General features: G+C 43.9%; 1 protein-coding gene across 1 annotated transcript in view; it reads left to right on the top strand.

Annotated features, from left to right (window-relative positions):
- The window catches only part of LOC147737752 (uncharacterized), a 149,381-nt gene extending 141,358 nt beyond the window's left edge, over window positions 1–8,023 (top strand). The window contains exon 5 of the mRNA XM_086943567.1: window positions 1,171–8,023. Coding sequence (XP_086799693.1) covers window positions 2,517–4,574 — 2,058 coding nt within the window. The 5' untranslated portion in view covers window positions 1,171–2,516 and the 3' untranslated portion in view covers window positions 4,575–8,023. The remainder of the gene's footprint in view (window positions 1–1,170) is intronic.
- The last annotated feature ends 11,500 nt before the right edge of the window (window positions 8,024–19,523 follow it).

Below are 19,523 nucleotides of genomic sequence, written 5' to 3'. Positions count from 1 at the left end.
TTCCCACTTCCAGGTACCTGAGTACCTGGGCAATGGTGTTGCCCATTTATGAATGATAGGTCCTTATACTCCTCTTTTTGTGGTCCTTGAAAATCATGTCCCTCGTCACAGCCGCCGCACCAGCAGCACCGCAGGCCAAGGCTCCCTTGACCCCTGCAGCGTCCGCCGCACAAGCAGCACCAGCAGTGCCTTAGCACTGCGGTGCCGGCAGTGGCCGTTCCTGCCCACAAAACAGATCCGTCGAACTTAAAGCGCCCGTATAACAGGACGCGGGTGAAGCGGGAGAAACCTTCGGGAGCGGGAACTGGTCACAAAACAAACCCGGGCAGTCGTCCCAGGCTCCGCTCCTCTTGCTCGTTAACTCCTCCTCGGCTCGGCCCCTCGGCTCTACTCGATATGCTCTGCACTCAATGCCGAATCATAGGCCGACAATGACTGTGAACACCAACAGAGGGAAGAATTGTGGTTTTCCCCCAGTTAGTAAAGAAAACAGCATAAGTCTTGGCTGCTTCTGCTGCACCCCCAGAGTCTCATGCGTCTTTTCAGTCTAATTTTTCTGTCTGGAAAATAATTGTGTCCTGATTTTCTGCACCCAGTAATTCCAGGTGCAGAAAAACCTAACAACTGATAATCAGGTGGAATAAAATAAACACATGAAAGTACGCCTTCATTTTATTGCCCTTGATTCATACTCTGGACCATAGTCGAGGGATAGGTCTAGGCATAGTCCTCGCAGCACATAATAGATTTGTTTGAGGCAGAGGCCAAAACTCAAAAGTCAGGATACCAGATACAAGTAGGCGGTAACTCAGGGCAGGGGAGAATGCCTGTTGTCCGTGGCGGAGTCCTTTAAGTCCCAGAAATTTGCATTACAAATTAATTAATAGTGTATATTATTTTAATATCAGTTTGGTGCCAGTCCATATGACTTTAATATCTGCCTTTGGGATTCTATGTTACAACTCCATAGGGTATCCTTTGTGAGCTTAATAAAATGCTGAAAATTCTACAAATCCTCACTCCTACATCCAAGTACTCTCAGGCTACCACTCTACACTCTGCTCTGTCTGAAAAACAGCTCAACATTTTAAAAATCCTGCATTGATTTGGCTTGTGAATTATTATTTTTGGAAATGTACATGTATTAACTATTTAATTTTAATACTATAGGTGATTGAAATTACGGACGAAGAAAGCAAGATTTAGCACTAAGCCACTAAATGTCAGTGCCATAAGAAGGATTATTTTGAAAAACTGAAGGACATCCAGCATTCTACGTTTAAATAATTTCCAAAAATCTAAGTGTGGCGAGGAAAGTACTCTACCTGTAAGTGAAGTCTCTAATTTTGCATTTCATTAACCCAGAGCAAAGCCATATCTGTGCACACAGCATCAGAAATAATGTAGAAAGACCACTTCAGCATCCTCATCTGAAATATTATCAGAAAGACAAATTGCCTCAGCATGACAGAATAACGTTCATCTAAAGCATCATGTAATTCTAGAGAGGAAGCACACACTGCATAAAAGAAAGTTACAACAAAAGGTTTCTTCAGCATACCATCAAAGAAAAGACGCTCCAAGAAGACTCCGAAGCTGACACCTTAACAACCAAAAGATTGGAAAATCACCTTTGTTCAACAACCGATTTTAACCAGTTACATAAGTTTGAGACTATCTGCCTCTGGATATAACACCTCGACCCACTCTGCTCACTCTGGCGAAAACCTTAAAAATTCACAACTTTATTGTTTTCATGACCATCTCAGATTGTTTCCTTTTTAATGTGTACTGTTCTGTAATTCTATGTAAATCGCCTCAACATTCTGTTGTGCAGGAGTGATATGTAAAACTGTTAAATATAAAAATGGATTAAATGAGCACCGTTGCGCTATAGCTAATGTAAATAAATCCTCGTCTTTAGAACTACACCTTATAGAAAGGGTATAATTAACTGATGTTCTGCGACTGGTGAGCCACAATAGTACTGTGCATGTTCTAATGTTCTCAGTTACTGCCATTACGTCAGTGCAAAAAGGTACTTCTCAGTTTAATCATTAAATATCAGACTAACACCTTATCACTGCATTGCTAAGAACCTATACAAATATATTTGAGAAAAACTTCAGTCACAAAATAAGTTGCTGCCGGAGAGGCTATAACCAAAAGACTTTTATCTGCTAGAAACATTTCAACAGGTTTTACAGGGCTGCTTCGAGACATATTTTGCTTAATTCAAACGTTAAGCAGATTACACACAATTTCTTTTAGAGATAAATACTGAACATTATCTAAACAAGCCAGACTCTAAAATCTAGTTCAATCTTACGGTGGCATATAAGCAAGAGAAAACTAAATGTAACTCTAGAAATACACCTTACAAAAACACAGACTGTGAGAACAAATTCAGTGTTCAAACCCGCCTCAATCAAAGCAAAATAACCCAAGTTGGGGAAATAAGTTACCTGTACCAAAAAAAATTCAGCCATCAATCGCATCTCACTGAATTTGAGAGAATGCAGACTGGGAAAAACCTCTCTCAGTGCTCAGTGTGCCAAAAAAGTTTCATCAGTAAATATTATCTCATTGAGCATATGAGAATCCACACTGGGGAAAAACCTTATCAGTGCGCTGAATGTCAAAAAAGTTTCAGCAGTAAATATTATCTCACTGAGCATTTGAGAATCCACACTGGGAAAAACCTCTCTCAGTGCTCTGAATGCACAAAAAGTTTCAGGCGTAAATCTTATCTCACTGAGCATATGAGAATCCACACTGGGGAAAAACCTTATCAGTGCTCTGAATGCCAGAAAAGGTTTAGTGTCAAAGCGAGTCTATATCGACATGCATTAACCCACTCTTTGGAAAAACCTTACCAGTGTGCTGAATGCCAAAAAAGTTTCAGCCGTAAATCTTATCTCACTGAACATATGAGAATCCACTCTGGGGAAAAACCTTACCAGTGCCCTGAATGCCAGAAATGTCTCAGTGACCAAAACAGTCTCACTCGGCATATAAGAACCCACACTGGGGATAAACCTTATCAGTGCACGGATTGCCAGGAATGTTTCATTGAGAAAAGAAGTCTCACTCTTCATATAAGAACCCACACTGGGGAGAAACATTTTCAGTGCTCTGAATGCCCAAAACATTTCAACGTTAAATCACTTCTAACTGCACATGTGAGATTTCACACTGGGGAAAAACCTTATCAGTGCTCTGAATGCCAGAAATGTTTCAGTTTAAAACGTACTCTCACACGGCATACAAAGATCCACGCTGGGCTAAAGATCCACGCTGGGGTAAAACGTTATCAGTGCTCTGAATGCCAGAAATGTTTCATTGACAAAAACAGTCTCACTCTTCATGTAAGAACCCACACTGGGGAGAAACCTTTTCAGTGCTCTGAATGCCAGAAATGTTTCATTGACAAAAACAGTCTCACTTTTCATGTAAGAACCCACACTGGGGAGAAACCTTATCAGTGCTCTGAATGCCAGAAATGTTTCAGTTTAAAACGTACTCTCACACGGCATACAAAGATCCACACTGGGGAAAAACCTTATCAGTGCTCTGAATGCCAGAAATGTTTCATTGACAAAAGAAGTCTTTCTCAACATGCAATAACCCACACTGGGGAAAAACCTTATCAGTGCTCTGAATGTCAGAAATGTTTCAGAGACAAACTCAGTCTCACTCAGCATATAAGAACCCATACTGGGGAAAAACCTTATCAGTGCTCTGAATGTCAGAAATGTTTCAGAGGCAAACTCAGTCTCACTCTTCATGTAAGAACCCACACTGGGGAGAAACCTTTTCAGTGCTCTGAATGCCAGAAATGTTTCATTGACAAAAACAGTCTCACTTTTCATGTAAGAACCCACACTGGGGAGAAACCTTATCAGTGCTCTGAATGCCAGAAATGTTTCAGTTTAAAACGTACTCTCACACGGCATACAAAGATCCACACTGGGGAAAAACCTTATCAGTGCTCTGAATGCCAGAAATGTTTCATTGACAAAAGAAGTCTTTCTCAACATGCAATAACCCACACTGGGGAAAAACCTTATCAGTGCTCTGAATGTCAGAAATGTTTCAGAGACAAACTCAGTCTCACTCAGCATATAAGAACCCACACTGGGGAAAAACCTTATCAGTGCTCTGAATGTCAGAAATGTTTCATATACAAACTCAGTCTCACTCAGCATATAAGAACCCACACTGGGGAAAAACCTTATCAGTGCTCTGAATGCGACAAATGTTTTATTGATAAAAGCCATCTCACTCAGCATATAAGAACCCACACTGGGGAAAAACCTTATCAGTGCTTTGAATGCCAAAAAATTTTCTGCCAAAAAAACAGTCTCGATAATCACATAAGAACCCACACTGGGGAAAAACCTTATCGGTGCTCTGAATGCCACAAATGTTTCAGTGAAAAAGGCAGTCTCACTCACCATATAAGAACCCACACTGGGGAAAAACCTTATAGGTGCTCTGAATGCCAGATATGTTTCAGTGTAAAAGGCAGACTCACTCAGCATATAAGAACCCACACTGGGGAAAAACCTTAACAGTGCTCCGAATGCCAAATATTTTTCAGCCTTAAATGTAATCTCACTAAACATATGAGAATCCACACTGGGGAAGAAAATTATCAGTGCTCTAAATGTCAGAAAAGATTCAGAGGAAGAGATCATTTTAAGCGCCATAAGAAAACACACCAAAATATTTTAGTGCTCTGAATGCCAGAAAAGCATCAATTTAAAACACAATCTCACTCTACATGAGCAGACGCACACAGGGAAAAAACATTACCAATGCTGTGAATACCAGAAATTCCTATTTGATAAGCACAGCCTCACTAACCATAAGCGATTCTCCATACTGATGAAAAACCTTATGAGTGTTCTGAATGCCAGAAAAGCTGCAGAGAAAAACGCTATCTCACTATGAGAAACTCCACACTGGAGATAATCTTTATGCCAAAAAAGCTTGTATCTGAAAGACAGAATCTGAAAGAAATATTATTGTTCGCTTGGCGTTGTTCAATTATAGCCCTGCTCCCATCATCTATCTCTGCCCTTCCACTCAACACAATGTGGTTAGTCACTGCAATATCATTAGATGAGATGAAGTAGGATTAGAACAGGGGCACTGATATCAGCTGCATTACTCGTAGGCAGAGGGGTAGAGGGAATTTCAGATTCATTAGTTTGCTTAGATAATCTCTTTTGTTTTTCTGTTATCCCTTTATCCTGTTTCCCACCCCGTGCCTGAGCCGAAGCAAACGATAATTGGAGACTTGCAAGCCTGTTTTCTATCAAGTTAAGTCTGTCATAAATGGGGAGACATGTCTTTTAAAAAACGTGTTCAAGTTTGGTCCAAAAGTCCAATCCCAACTCAGCGGGGAACACAACACCAGGACTCAATATCGATGTGGGCTCTTCCGTGATGGCCTGGCATGTAGCAGGACTATGCGGAGTTGGTGGTATTGTACTTCCCCCTACTTTATCAGATTTCTGAATTTTAGCTTTTCTTTTGACACTTAATGTTGGAGGTCCAGAATGCACAGTGTGAAGGTTAGGGGCATTTCTAGTATTTAGCATGGCGGCTTCACATACTGGGTTGCAAGGCCAGCCTCCAGCAATTTGCAATTGTTGGTTGCCCTCTCGCACGTCATTGCCTTCGGCCTTGTAAGATCAATATTTTGTAGGGGGTTTGGTGAAGATGCCTGGGCCAAACTTCCCATTGATGCCCGTTTGTTGAAAGCAGGGTCAAGTGGCAATCTTCTTTCTGTCAGCTCTATTTCGTGGGCCAGAACGGAAGATGCTCTCGCAAGAAACTGGTCCAGGGTACCCACTATTGACCCACCGTTAGTTGATTTCCTGCCTCTCCCAGCCTTAGGAGTGGTCATTTCCGATGAGGTTTAGAACAACTACATCTTTGAGTGTGTAAATGATAGCTAGTAATTAGATAATCTACAACAAATGGCAGGGTATAAATCATGCACCGACCTTGTAGTGGAGATATTAGGGGGGAACCCCGTCTCGTCCTCGGTCGTTCTCGTGCGGGCTCAAACGGGCCCGCCCTTGGCCCGGGCTTCGCCCGGCGCCCGCCCGCACGCGTTCTGCGAAGCGGGGGCCTCGAGCCGTAAAATAGCGCGGTGGGCGGGATTGCGCTTCAGCCCAGGTGAGTGCAGTTAAGGGGATTCTGGTGTCTGTAGTTCCCCAAGCTTCCTTGTAGCAGAGAACACCCAGCAGCAACAAAGTCCGGCTGCGAGTGGCTCCCACGAAGCGGGGGCCGCGAGCCGTAAAGTAGTGCGGTGGGCGGGATTGCACTTCAGCCCAGGTGAGTGTAGTTAAGGGGATTCTGGTGTCTGTAGTTCCCCAAGCTTCCTTGTAGCAGAGAACACCCAGCAGCAACAAAGTCCGGCTGCGAGCAAGCATTTGTTGTACACACTCAGTCAGCAAAAGGTTTCACACACTCAAGGACTGAACTCCAGGCCAATTGTTTTATATCCACAGTTATAGTTGTTTTATTTTTGGAACCAACAGTTATAAAAATATACTTTTCTTGTAATGAGTACTCTCATGTAATTACTTTGCAAAGCAGCAATAAAGGTTGTGCACACAAGGGATACAGTATTGGAAATGTTGTTACTTAAACAGGAAAGCATTTAAAGCGGTCTCTGGACATAAATGGGATGTAATCATAATCTTTAGATACATTTTCTGAGTTTTAGGACTAATGTGTGTCTTCTGGGTTTAAACCACTATAATAAACATATTCAATCCTTTTAGATTTGATCTGTTTATACTGATTTCTATTGCAGACAATAATCTAGATTTAGACCAAGGATCAATTCTATCCATGGATTTTAAAATCTATTTATCATTGATCTCTTTTAGTGTTATCGCAAGTAAAACTGTAATAGAACTGATCTGAGAGATGGACTTTCAAGTATTATGCCTAGTCAATTTATTGAACAAACTATGGAGTTAAAATCTGAATAGATTAGATCCACAAGCATTGCCTGACAACTGCATTTTACATCAATAGATTACTAATCAGCACATTTTCTCTAAGTACAATTCACTCATCTTCAATTTTTCGCGGAGCTCGTGCTGGATCTGTTTGAACTCTTTTAAAATATGACATTTAAATGTCCAAAAGTTCAGGAACTCTAGTTTCAAGCTTGGTCAAACCTTAATGAATGCTATACCTAAAGACGCCCTTCGGTTCCTACATTTTATTGTGCACCATGATTCAGAAATGGCATGTTTTTCCTTTTGGAGGTAAAATTCTAAACATATTTATTGTTGTTGCCATCTGAAACATTATCACTAATTGGGAAGATAACAACAAGTGGTCCTGTGATGGTTGCTGGAATGGGAACTGTTTAATCAAAAGGTGGATTGAATTCAAGTTTAGGTGACAATTTTACAAAAGTGTATGGATTTTGCATATATTTAAAATTGCTGATCTCCAAAAAGCCTAAATCAATTAATTGAATTGAAATTCAAGTTTATCATTGTAATCCTATTGTTGGAAAAGATGTGCTTTTGAACCCCATGAGGCGGTTCCTTTCCAGAAAGCATTCAGGTTGTAATCATGAGTCAAATAATGCTGAGGAGGGTAAAATATTCAAATTGAATTCAAATTACACATGAAATGTTCATTGTTCAATATATTTCTCTTAGTATTTTAGTGTGCAGACATTATTGCTTAAGGAAAATAATTAATTTTGATTTTCTATATGTAAAAGCATTACATTAATGAAATTACTGTATCCTACCACCTTTCTTTCCTGTTCTTTATGAACGTTTCTATCGTTGAACTTTAAAGATTGCCCGAAATTAGGAATTGTGCTCTACATAACTTTGCAGTGTTACAGTATGTTGATTTTTATGTACATTTTTTGTCTCTTATGTGTATGGTAACTGATGTTCTGTTTTGCTTTAATAATCAGATTATATTTATTAGGTTTTATTATTCAATAAAATGTTTCAAACACAACAAATGGTAGTTGATATGTATTTACAACTGCAGCATATTTATTGTATGGGCAGTTTCAAAGGGGCTAAACATATGGTCTGTGGGTTGACGTAGGACCACATTGGCATCATCAGGGGAGGTTTGGGCAGGTGATTGGGGGTATATGTAAGGTTGGAAGTAGGGGGAACAAAGCATGTACATTGTGTGAACTGTGACTCCTGGAGTTATTGTGAGGGATACTATGCTACCCTGTAAATGAATCCCCTAGTGATTATTATCAACAAACTTTATTCGGTTTTATAAAGGAAAACCATAAAAGTCATGTATAAAATGATAAAACATCTTCCAAGTTGCAGATTGACAAATATAATATGTCCAAGTTAATCAAAACATAAAATACAAATTCATGAATTACAGTACAGAAGTTAATCGCAGCTTGACCTGAGTCTAACAGCGACCCGTAAAAAGTATAGCATATGCACAACAGTGTCATAAGAGAGGAGTTGTAAAAAGATAAGAGCTGGTCTCACACTCCTAAAACCCGCTTTTTAGGGCTCGGCCTAGCGTACACTGCGCAGCAGTGTCACGCAGCCGATATCTTATGTTTCCCTAGTACTGGGGCTTGAACCCGCCTTCTCTTCCATAGGCTAGCTTCATAAATGAAGGCTAGCCATTGGAAGAGATGTGTGTCACTCAATTCTGTCCCCAGCTTGAGCAGATTCGTGGGCGTTTCTTGCTTTTTTTAAGCCCGCCCCTTTTTTTGGTCATTCAGAGGTGGGCGTTTTCTTTTTTGTTTTTTTTGGCAGCGCTTTTGTTTTGCCATTTCCCCCGACCGCCGCCGGAAGAAATCGTCCTCAGGTGAGTGCTTCCTGTCCTGCCCCCCTCGTTGTTTGTGCTTCCTGTCCTGCCCCCCCCCCTTGTTCGTGCTTGCTGTCCTGCCCACCCCCCATGTTCGTCGTGCTTGGTTTTTTTTTGTTGTTGTGAGGAACAGCTCAGATGTTCGGGTTTGGTCCTGTTTTTCCTCCTCTCCGACTTTTTACTCGTGGATTTATTGGAACCGCTTCATTCCGTCTGAAGACACCCAGCAGGGCGCTGTTCCTCTTCCTTTTTACCTCAGCGCTCTTACCACTGCCCCATCATCTGGCCCGGCCCTTTGAACTGTCCGTTTGTTCCAGCACATGCGCTAAACCAGAATCTGCCATTTTACCCCGAGACCTGCCTTCTCGCCCCCCGGATCTGCACCCTGAGCGCTGCCGGGATCGCCCCGTGTGCTGCCGGTGGGGTCTCTGCCTGGGCCCCCTCACCGCTGGATTTTGGATTTGACCCGCAGCTGCCCGTCTCCTGCAGCTGCCCCCCAGCCCGGCGTGCGGCACCCACCCTGCACCTGCCCCCGGTGAGTCCAGACTGCCCCCTTGTTTCTTGCCTCCAGTTTTTCTTAAACATCCACTTAATTAGGAGCCACAAAAGAGGAGCTCTTTTTTGTGGAGCTTTCATTTTGCCACATTCTTTCTTTGCAGTAATGCATCTTTGCTTAATGAATACATTGACTCAGAGTTTGTCTAATTAGTTTCGTTCATGGACTTTCCTTTCCTTCTCCTGTTTTCTTCAAACATAATGTTATCTCAGTGAGCATACTGTGGCACTTGGCAGTTAGGTGAGGCATAGTGAAGTAAAAGATGCAAATGCAGGAAAGCACACAGTTGAGGAAATTGCACCTTTTTATGGAATTAAAAGATAAAGAGTGGCGGAAGAAGATGAATCTTAAATTTGTTTATTTTCTATTTTCCCTGTGGTCTTCATTCCTTTCAGCTTGAATTCATTGCTTTGGGTTTTTATCATTCAACTTTACCTATTGCCACTTCACTCCTTTTGGGTGAGAGCTTTTCTGTGGATGTTTGTGAGTCCCCTCTGAGCTTTCTCATTAGTCAATTTCACTCTTACGTCTCTACGAATTTTCTTAAGTTCAAGAAAGATTTTATTGACCAAAGAAAAATAGGCAATGAAATAAAAAGAAAGGGAAAGGGTAACAATAAAAGGGGGAAAAGAAAAATTAAACAGTTTCGCATAAATACCTGTTACAAGGAAGAATCATGAGTCAAGGAGAGTATAACATTGGTATAAAGTAATTACAATGGATAGCAAATTACAAAAAGAAGACAACCAGTGCATATGATAACAGAAAAATTAAGGAATGATAAGGCAATCAAGGAGGTTTGGAGACCTCCTGCTGAACAGGTGGCAGACAATGGGAGCGAGTAGCACATCTGTCAAGATATAAAACAACAGGGAGCCATAAGACCGCCCTTTTCGGAGCCAGCTGAGGAGGAAAGACAAAAGTAGTGTCCAGTCTGTGGTTATACCAAACATTGTACCACCATGCTTGAAAAGAAAGACTAGGCAAAGACTTCCAGTGAATGGTAATCTGTTGTAAAGCAACAGCCAGCAGCAGGTCAATGATACGTACATCAAGCTGAGATGACTCCCAGCACGGTGAAAGGCTTCCCAGAAACACGTGAACATGAGAAAAAGGGATACAAGTTTGAAATATGACATTAATTTGAGCCCACACCTGTAACCAAAAGTTATGAACAGACGGACACAAAAACAGCATGTGAAACAAGGTAGTATTGGAAGAGGAGCAAGACCAACAAGTGTCTGGAGTAGAGGGGAATCTCTTATGTAGGACCGAGGGAGTGATAAGTAACCTGTTATAAATAAAGAACATAGACTGCGTGAGAGACGCCGCCCTGAATGACTTGCGTACCTTAAGCCATAGTCTGTCCCATAGAGGTAAGGGCCACATCTCCCCGAAATCTCGTTCCCACTGCTCCTCCACCTTAGACTTGGGTCTAGGCATCTCAGTAATAAGAAGGTGTTTGTATATGGCGGAAGCCTTAGGGGCAGTGTTATTTATGTTATGTTATATGGAGTTTTCTTATGCGCTCTATTACTGGGGAGTATCCTGGCGCGATGAAGAGGCAGAAAGCAGCAGAGCCAACTACACCTTACTGTTGAACAGATGTGTTTTCAAGTTCTTTTTTAACTGACCCAAACAGTTACAGGACCGCAGGGGGAGAGGGAGGGTGTTCCAAGCCCTGGCAGTAATCACAGAGATTGACTGGCCTCCAATCCTGGCCCTCTTAAAGCGGGGGATGGTCAGTCTAAACAGGGACGCTGACCTAAGGCATCGTGTTGGAACATAGAACGAGAAGCGCTTCCTTAGGTAGGAAGGTCCCAGCTCATGAACCGCACGGTATGCAAGCACCAGGGATTTAAATCGGATGCGCTGCGCCACCGGCAGCCAGTGAAGGCTACGCAAATGAGTGCGAACGCTTATCCATCTGGGGATGTTAAAGAGAAGACGGACGGCCGCATTCTGGACAACCTGCAGACGGTTGACTAAGTATGCAGGGATGCCACAGAACAGAGCGTTCGCATAGTCCAGTCTGGACAGAATTAGTGCTCGCGCTACAGTCTCCTTCGCTACTTGAGGGAGCAAAGGGAGAAATTTGCGCAGTGCTTTTAAGGTGACAAAGCAGATGCTGGACAGTTTCTTTATATGTTCCGTGTACCTAAGGTCTTCACGGAACCAAATACCTAGATTTTTTTGCGGGGCCTCCCATCACCCTTGGGTTAGGAAAATCAGAGGGCCACAGGCTGTCCTCAAAGTTGGCAGGAAAGGTGCCGTAGAACAGAACCTCCGATTAATCCTCGTTGCATTTAAGCTGGGCCGAGGTAAGCCAGCGAAACACAGCAGACAGACAGAGTTTAACCCCTGCAGTACACAACTGCTCGTCAGGCCAAGTGAACAAAAGCTGGGTGTCATCAGCGTAGCCAATTATTTTAGCCCCAAACTGTTCAGCGAGATAGACCAAAGGTGTGATGTAAATATTGAACAGCAGGGGACTAAGCGTGGAGCCCTGTGGTACCCCCGTAAACAGGGGCTTGAGCTCCGAGGCATAAGGCGGCACCCAGACCTGCTGCGTCCTATCAGTGAGAAATGACGACAGCCAAGCCAGCACCCGACCCCCAATACCAATAGACGACAGTCTGGCCAGAAGGAGGTCGTGAGGGACAGTATCGAATGCGGCAGAGAGGTCCAGAAGAATCAGGGCCGCTCTGCCACCCGCATCCAGACACTGTCGAATGGACTCCGAGATCTCTACCAGTGCTGTCTCAGTACTGTAAGCCGCTCTGAAACCTGACTGAGCAGGATGGAGGGCGCCAAATGTTTCCACGAACTTCTCCAGTTGGCGAAAGACTACCTTCTCGCATACCTTCGCCATAGCGGGCAGAAGGGAGATCGGACGGTAGTTGCTGGGAAGCCTCGCATCCAGGCCCGGTTTCTTCAGTAGTGGCAGAAGCTTGGCCTGCTTCCAGCAGCCAGGAACAGTGGCAGAAGCAAGAGAAAGATTCACAATTTGGGTGACATCTGTATGAGTGATTTTAGCCACCTCGGAAAACACCCGAGCGGGGCATGGGTCAGCAGGGGACCCTGATTTTAGCGCCTGGATGATGGCCAAAATGGCCTTCTCCTCGGCCGCTGAGAAATCTGTGAGCTGGCAAGGGACACCTTGCGAGCTAGGAGGGGCCGAAACCAAGGGAATATTGGCCGTTGGCTGAGCTGAAATTAGGTCCCTCTGAATTTTAGCAATCTTTTCAATGAAAAAGGTCGATAGTTCCTCACACCATTCAGTAGAAGCTGGCGTCAGAGGCGTATCGGCCACTGGGGACATAAAGCTCTTGACAATAGCAAATATCTCTTTGCTATTGTTTTGCGCCTTCTCAATTCTCTCGGCGTAGTACTCGCCTTTGGCCGTTCTGATAGCAGCGTAATAACCCTTTTGGGCTATCCTCAGGGCAACCTTGGCCTCAGGGTGGTAATCACGCCTCCAGACACGCTCCAATTTTGTCCAGTGCAAAGAAGGCAGTGTAAGCGTGCTACGGAAGTGAGGGATGGAGACGTTGTCTGTGCGTGCAGGAGTCTTGTATTCACCGCCATCACCGCTGCCTTGCGCAGTGAGTATTTGGAAGCAAAGGATGCAGGCAAGGTATACATCAATCTGAGACTTGGGAAAGACATAAATGTAGAGTGGGAGAACAATTGCGAGATCCAAAGTAAGCCCCTCTGCCTCCAGGATTTCCAGTAGAAAGGCTTAGCCTGGATTAGAAGATGAGTATTGTGCCAAACGGGAGAAGAGAGAAAGTCCGCAATAGAGCGAGGAGGAGCGGGAGATGAGGCCAGGAGGAGTTTGGTGGTAAATCTGTGAATAGGTGTGGAAATAGAGGAGGGTTTACAAGAAAAGGAAATGTACTTAGCAAAGGAGAAGGGAGAGAGGAAGAGACGTTCAACCTTAGCCCACAGGGGACACGGAGCATCAGGATCTTGCAACCAAAAAGATGCCTGTCTTAACAGAAAAGCCTTTTGATAGGCTGGAAAATCTGGAAAGTTAACACCGCCCTCTGAGGCTGGGCGAACCAATCTAGTAAGGGACATCCGTGGCTTTTTGTTATTCCAAAGGAAGGCAGACAAAATAGAATTAATCTTCTTAAAGGACTTAGCAGGAATAGGCACAGGAATATTTGAAATGGTATATAGAATAATCGGGGTCAACATCATCTTGATTGTATCAAGACGCCCCCACCAAGATAGGTAAAGGGGATGCCACCTAGCGGTGAGGTCCGAGATTTTCTGAATGCATTTACTCAGGCATAGGGAGACCGTGTCTGGGATAGAAGGAGTAATATGCAGGCCAAGATATTTAAGGTGTGAGGAGTTCCATACAAAATTAGACGCAAGAAAGTCTGGTTTGAAGGTGAATTTGGTCAGGGGCAATATCTCGCATTTATTATGATTAAGTTTGTAACCCGAAATCTGAGAGTATTCCCGCACTTCCTCCAAAAAAGCAGGAATGGAGGTTTCGGGTTCGGAAAGAAAAAGCAAGATGTCGTCCGCGTAAGCGGCGAGTTTTATGTGGGAATCGGTAAAATGAAAACCATGGATATTGGGATTCTGACGTAATCTAGATAAGAAAGGTTCCAAAGCCAAATTAAAAATAAAGGGTCAGAGGGGGCAGCCTTGGCGAACACCTCTACCCAAATCAAAAAGGGAAGAGATTTGACCGTTGGCACAGACTGCAGCACGTGGGTGTGAGTACAAAAGGGAGATCAGGGAAATAAAATGAGGGCCAAAACCAAACCATTTAAGAGTGTGAAAAAGGTAGGACCACTCAACCCTATCAAACGCCTTCTCCGCGTCTAGGGCAATCGCGGCAAGCGAAGACTGCATTCGCTGGGATTTCGTCAGGATGTTAAAAAGTAGCATGGTATTGTCGGTGATAAATCGACCCTTGACGAAGCCGGATTGTTCCTCGCCCAAAAGATCAGGAAGCAAGGAATCCAACCGTGCAGCCAGAGATTTGGCAAAAATTTTATAATCAATATTTACCAATGATATGGGTCTGTAATTCTTTCAGTGCTGGGCATCCTTGCCTTCCTTGGGTATCAGACATATATGAGCTTCTGAGAAGGTCCCTGAAGAACCTCCAAGGGCAGAGAATGAGTTGAGGAGAGAATGAAGCTTAGGGATGAGAAGTTTAGAAAAGTGAAGGTAAAATTCGACAGTGAAACCATCAGGTCCCGGGGCTTTGTTCAATTTAGGATGTTGGAGTGCTGTGAGCAGTTCTTTCTGAGTAACATCAGACTCCAAATTGGATAAATCCAGGGGAAAGTGGGCAGGTTTCTGAATTGTAGAGAAAATATGAGTGAGTGAGTGGGGAGTGGGTTGAGTCTCGGAGGAGTATAGGGTCTTGTAAAAGAGGGAAAACTCAGAAAGAATGTCAGTGTCGTTGTGTTGAAGGACAGAGTTAGTGTCATAGATAGCTTCAATGTTCAATTTATTGTGCTTGATCTTCAGATAATTAGCAAGGAGCTTCCCAGCCTTATTTCTGCCCCCGTAGAATTTGGCACTAAATTTCAGCAAGAACAATGAGGCATCCTCAGTAGATTTCTTATTAAAATGCATTTTAGCAGCCACCAATGCAGTGAGGGACTCTTGGGAATGAGAGGTAAAATAGGCGTACTCCAGTCTCTTAATGTCCAATAAAATGTGTTGGGTAGACGCACGGGCAAGTTTGCGCTTCTTTGCCACAAAACGAATAATGAAGTCACGTGCTGCTGCTTTGAAAGCATCCCAAATGGTATGCGTTGGGATAGAGGGGGCATCATTAAGCAAAAAGAAATCGTCAAAAAAAGTAGTGAACGAGGAGGTGAAGGCAGGGTCCAAAAGAAGGGCATTATTAAAACGCCACCTCTTAGGACCGTCAGACTTAGGAACTATCTCAATAGTGATGAGGACAGGGGCATGATCTGAAAACAAAATCGGGCCAATCTCAGCAGCAGTGAGAGTTTGGGTGAGAGTATGGGTAAGAAAAATATAATCAATCCGGGACTGAGAGCGGTGGGATCGGGAATAAAAAGTGAATTCTTGCAAGGTGGGATTACATATGCGCCATGCATCAACCAGTTTATGTTGGGAAATAGCTTGGGCGAAGAGCTTGTGGGGTTTATTGGGGACGTAATGAACCTTGGAGTTTCGATCAACAAAGGGGTCTAAAGGGTGGTTGCAATCTCCCGCAAGGATGAAATTGTCATCCATAAATCTTGTGATATGGCGGGAGAAGTCAGACCAAAACAGAGGTTTACCAACAGTAGTTGCATAGACATGAAGAAAAGAGACTGAAGCACCTCTAAGCGACAGTTTGACATACGTCCACCTTCCATTAGTGTCCGATTCCTGGGAGACAATGGAAAGGGGGAGCGACCTCCTGCACAAAATAGCCACTCCATTACGCTTCCCATCTCCTGGTGAATAGAAAACCTCACCCACCCAACCTCTTTTAAGTTTAAGAGATTTAGAATCAGACAAATGAGTTTCCTGGAGGAAAGCCACATCCACATTCAACTTGGCCAGATGTGACAGGATTCGCTGATGTTTGATTGGAGAGTTGATGCCCTTAACATTCCACGGTGTTATATTAAATGACATTGCATAAAAATGATATCAAGCATAATGCAATAGAGAAGAGAGAAAAGAAAACCCATGCAATCAAGTGAAAGGATAGAAAGAGGAAGAACAAGTAAGATGAAAAGGAGAGAAAGGAAAAAGAGAGGGTCAAAAAGGAGTAAAAAAGTGAGATAAAGTAGCATAAAGAAGATGTGAAAATGGAGTAAAGTCAAGAGATTAAAGAGGACAACACCGAAGGTAAGAAGCAACACTGAAGATACATGAAGAACAGCTGAGGGGAAAGGAAAAAAGGACCAGAAAGGGAAGGGGAGAAGCTAAACGCAAAAGGAAAAGAAAATGAATACCAGCGAAGAGTAAATACGAAAAGGGGAGGCATTGGAAAAAAATAGAGACAAAATACAAAAGGAAGTTATAAAACAAAAGACAAAAGGGAACCATACCTACAGCGAGGAGAGTACGAGAAAAACACGAAGGAGGGATGGAGCGACAAGGGCGAGACGACACACCAAGGTTGACCACACGGGGAGGCCGGAGGACAAGGTGAAACTGGAAGGGGGAGTCCTGTATGGGCAAAAAAGAAAAAACAACAAGTAACATAAGGGGTTAGAACATGTAAGAGAGTCATATCAGTACCAAGAACAACACCAAATGATCAAACAACATGGAGGGAATAACAACCAACATATTTGAACAACGTAAAGAAGAAGAGAGTTAAACTGCAACAACCAAGTAGAGGATATACTCAAAAATCGGAAAAAGCCAAATGAAGCAATATTAGAGAGTTAACACAGCCACTGGTCAGCCAGGCGCAGTAGAACGTGACCCAGTTGAATCCATAGCAGAAGTCTTGTGCGCGTTAATGAAGCTCCGGAGGTGGACAGGATCCTCAAAGGCAGTGGTCTTGTTATTATAGGTGACCTTGAACAGGCATGGGTGGTAAAGGCCATATCTCACCCCCATCTGGCGGAGATCTGCTCTGAGATTGAGAAACTCCCTGCAACGATTGGCGCTAGCTTTTGCATAGTCCTGGGCAAAAAACAAGGATGATCCAGACCACGACAACGCTGGAGCAGATTTGGCTGCCGGCAGAACCTTCAATAAATCGGTGTATTCCAGGAAGTGGAGAATAACGCCTCTGGGCTTCTGTGAGGGAGAAAGCGTAGAAGAAGGCCGTCCCAAGCGGTGCGCACGTTGAATGTTGAGCGAAGTCCCTTCAGGAAGGCACAGCAGCTTAGGAAGGAAAGACTTAAAGAAGGTGAGAGAGTCCGACCCCTCAAGTCCCTCCGACAGGCCGTAAATGCGAAGGTTATTCCGCCTGTTTCTATTCTCCAACTCCTCCACCTGTCGTTGTAGGGCAGACACTTGAGAGTTTAGATGAGAAACTGTGGAACAAGTTTCTTGGAATGACTCAACAGAACGCTCAACGGAAGTGACTCTGGTTTCCATCTGTGACCAGTGATCCGTGAGAACCTGGAGCTTAACATTGGTTTCTTCCATAAAAGGACGTAGGGATCTGATCTCATCCAACAACAGTTCCATTGAAACAGGCGTGGGTTGTTTGAGAGGCGAGGGGGGGTCTTTCTTCAGTCTTTTGGAGTTAGCTTTCCCCGAAGAGGCTTGGGAGGGCTCCATGGTTGTATCGGAGCCAGAAGTAGTTAAGGGATCCTCTATCCTAGAAAACGCAGAAAAAACCTTAGAGTTCTTGATAATGGCAGACTTGGTCGTGCGAGGTATGTGCGACATGGATTTAAGCCTGCCCATGTATAGGATACTTGAAATAAGGCAAGACACCCCTGCAGTCAGTGGTATGAGAGGCTAAAAGTCACTTGTAGCAGCACCATAAATTGGAGTAGAAGTGGACAGCCTCCCACACGGCTTGAAGCAGAGCAAAGTGTAGTCCGCACCAAAGGCACAGCAAAGAGTCACAAAATAAAGCGCCTAGTGTGCACTGGATTCAGAAATATTGCTGGGTAACTGCAGGACAAAGCTCTTAATATGAAGATGCGTGAAGTTTGAGGTGAAGCGCCACTTCCCAACCGCCTCACACAATGAGCATCAGCCAGACCGCCTGAGCAGATAAGCAGAAGCAGCTCTGCAAAGCAAATAATGAGCAACCAGCACAAAAACGAATATAAAACAGTAAGGCTGCAATCCACAACTAATCCAAAAGTGCCAAGGAGAAAGCAGAGTGCAGGAAAAAACGTATTCCAAAGGTGGCCATGAGGAAAGAGCGAGCAATGTAAAGCGCAAAGGCTGGATGCGCAAAATGGCGGCCGCAAGTAAAACGAGCCTCCGTCAACAAATTAGATCGTGAAAACAGGCAGTTCAGCATTTGCAAGGAGACATGAAAGCTGGCTGTACCTTGGAAAGGCGGCTTGAGGCTTCACAGCAAGGAGGAGCCGTGCAGGTTCGGCGAAAGCAGGGAATTGCGCAATGAACAGCAGTACCTCAAAATGGCGAACGCGCCATCGGTAAATCGCCTGGGAACAGCGCATCCAAATTGCTCCTTAAACGTCGACCAAAAACACGGTGTCTCGGCATGGAAAGTCTCTGGGCATGTTCCGCTTCACATAGAACACCCCATATCTAGAGAAGAGTGAGTGAGGCTCCGAAGTCCCATGGAGCCTCACTCAGGCACCGCCATCGCCGTCGGCACTAAGCCACGCCCCCCTCTATGAATTTTCTGATTTAGCTGGAAGCCAAGTTAAAAGTGCTGGCTTTTTCAGTATTGTTACTGTAGACATGTGACGAACCCTTTAAAAAGTGATGGGGAAGATATTTCAGGGAAGTGGTTTGGCGACAGGGAATGAGAGCCTGCTTTGTGATGACTTTGTAGCCTTTTGTGATTCTAATGTGAGATGATGAGGATAACCTTAAGCTTGCTATGGCTGGCTCAGGGTCTTCATTATTAAGGCAGTGTGATTACTTGCCATTCGTGCACTTGTACTTTCTTGTTTGATCATTATCACTATTTTTTTTCATTTATATCTCCTTCTTTTAAATCCTTAACAAGTATAGGTGTCTGTACTCTTTTTGTAGAGCATGATTGATGTACTGCAATGATTATTCGGAAGAGATTATCATTAATGTGCAAGTGACCATGTATTTAACACACCACAGAAGAAAAGTAGTGCTGTTTACTGAATGAAAAAATAAATTAATGTTGATGAGGGTGTAAAGTGAAACTAATTTTTGAGGCTGTTCCTCACATCTGCCCCCCTGATTGTACCATTTTTTTCTTGCCTTCTGCCCCCTGATTGTGCCGTTTTTCTTGCCTTCTGCCCCCTGATTGTGCCGCTTTTCTTGCCTTCTGCCCCCTGATTGTGCTGCTTTTCTTGCCTTCTGCCCCCTGATTGTGCCGTTTTTCTTGCCTCTGTTCCCCTGATTGTGCCGTTTTTCTTGCCTTCTGCCCCCTGATTGTGCCGCTTTTCTTGCCTTCTGCCCCCTGATTGTGCCGTTTTTCTTGCCTATGTTCCCCTGATTGTGCAGTTTTTCTTGC

Source organism: Lissotriton vulgaris, chromosome 1_1, assembly GCF_964263255.1.
Source record: "Lissotriton vulgaris chromosome 1_1, aLisVul1.2, whole genome shotgun sequence".
Taxonomy (NCBI): domain Eukaryota; kingdom Metazoa; phylum Chordata; class Amphibia; order Caudata; family Salamandridae; genus Lissotriton; species Lissotriton vulgaris.
The sequence above is the reverse complement of the archived record's forward strand: the minus strand, read 5'-3'. Positions and strand labels throughout refer to the sequence as shown.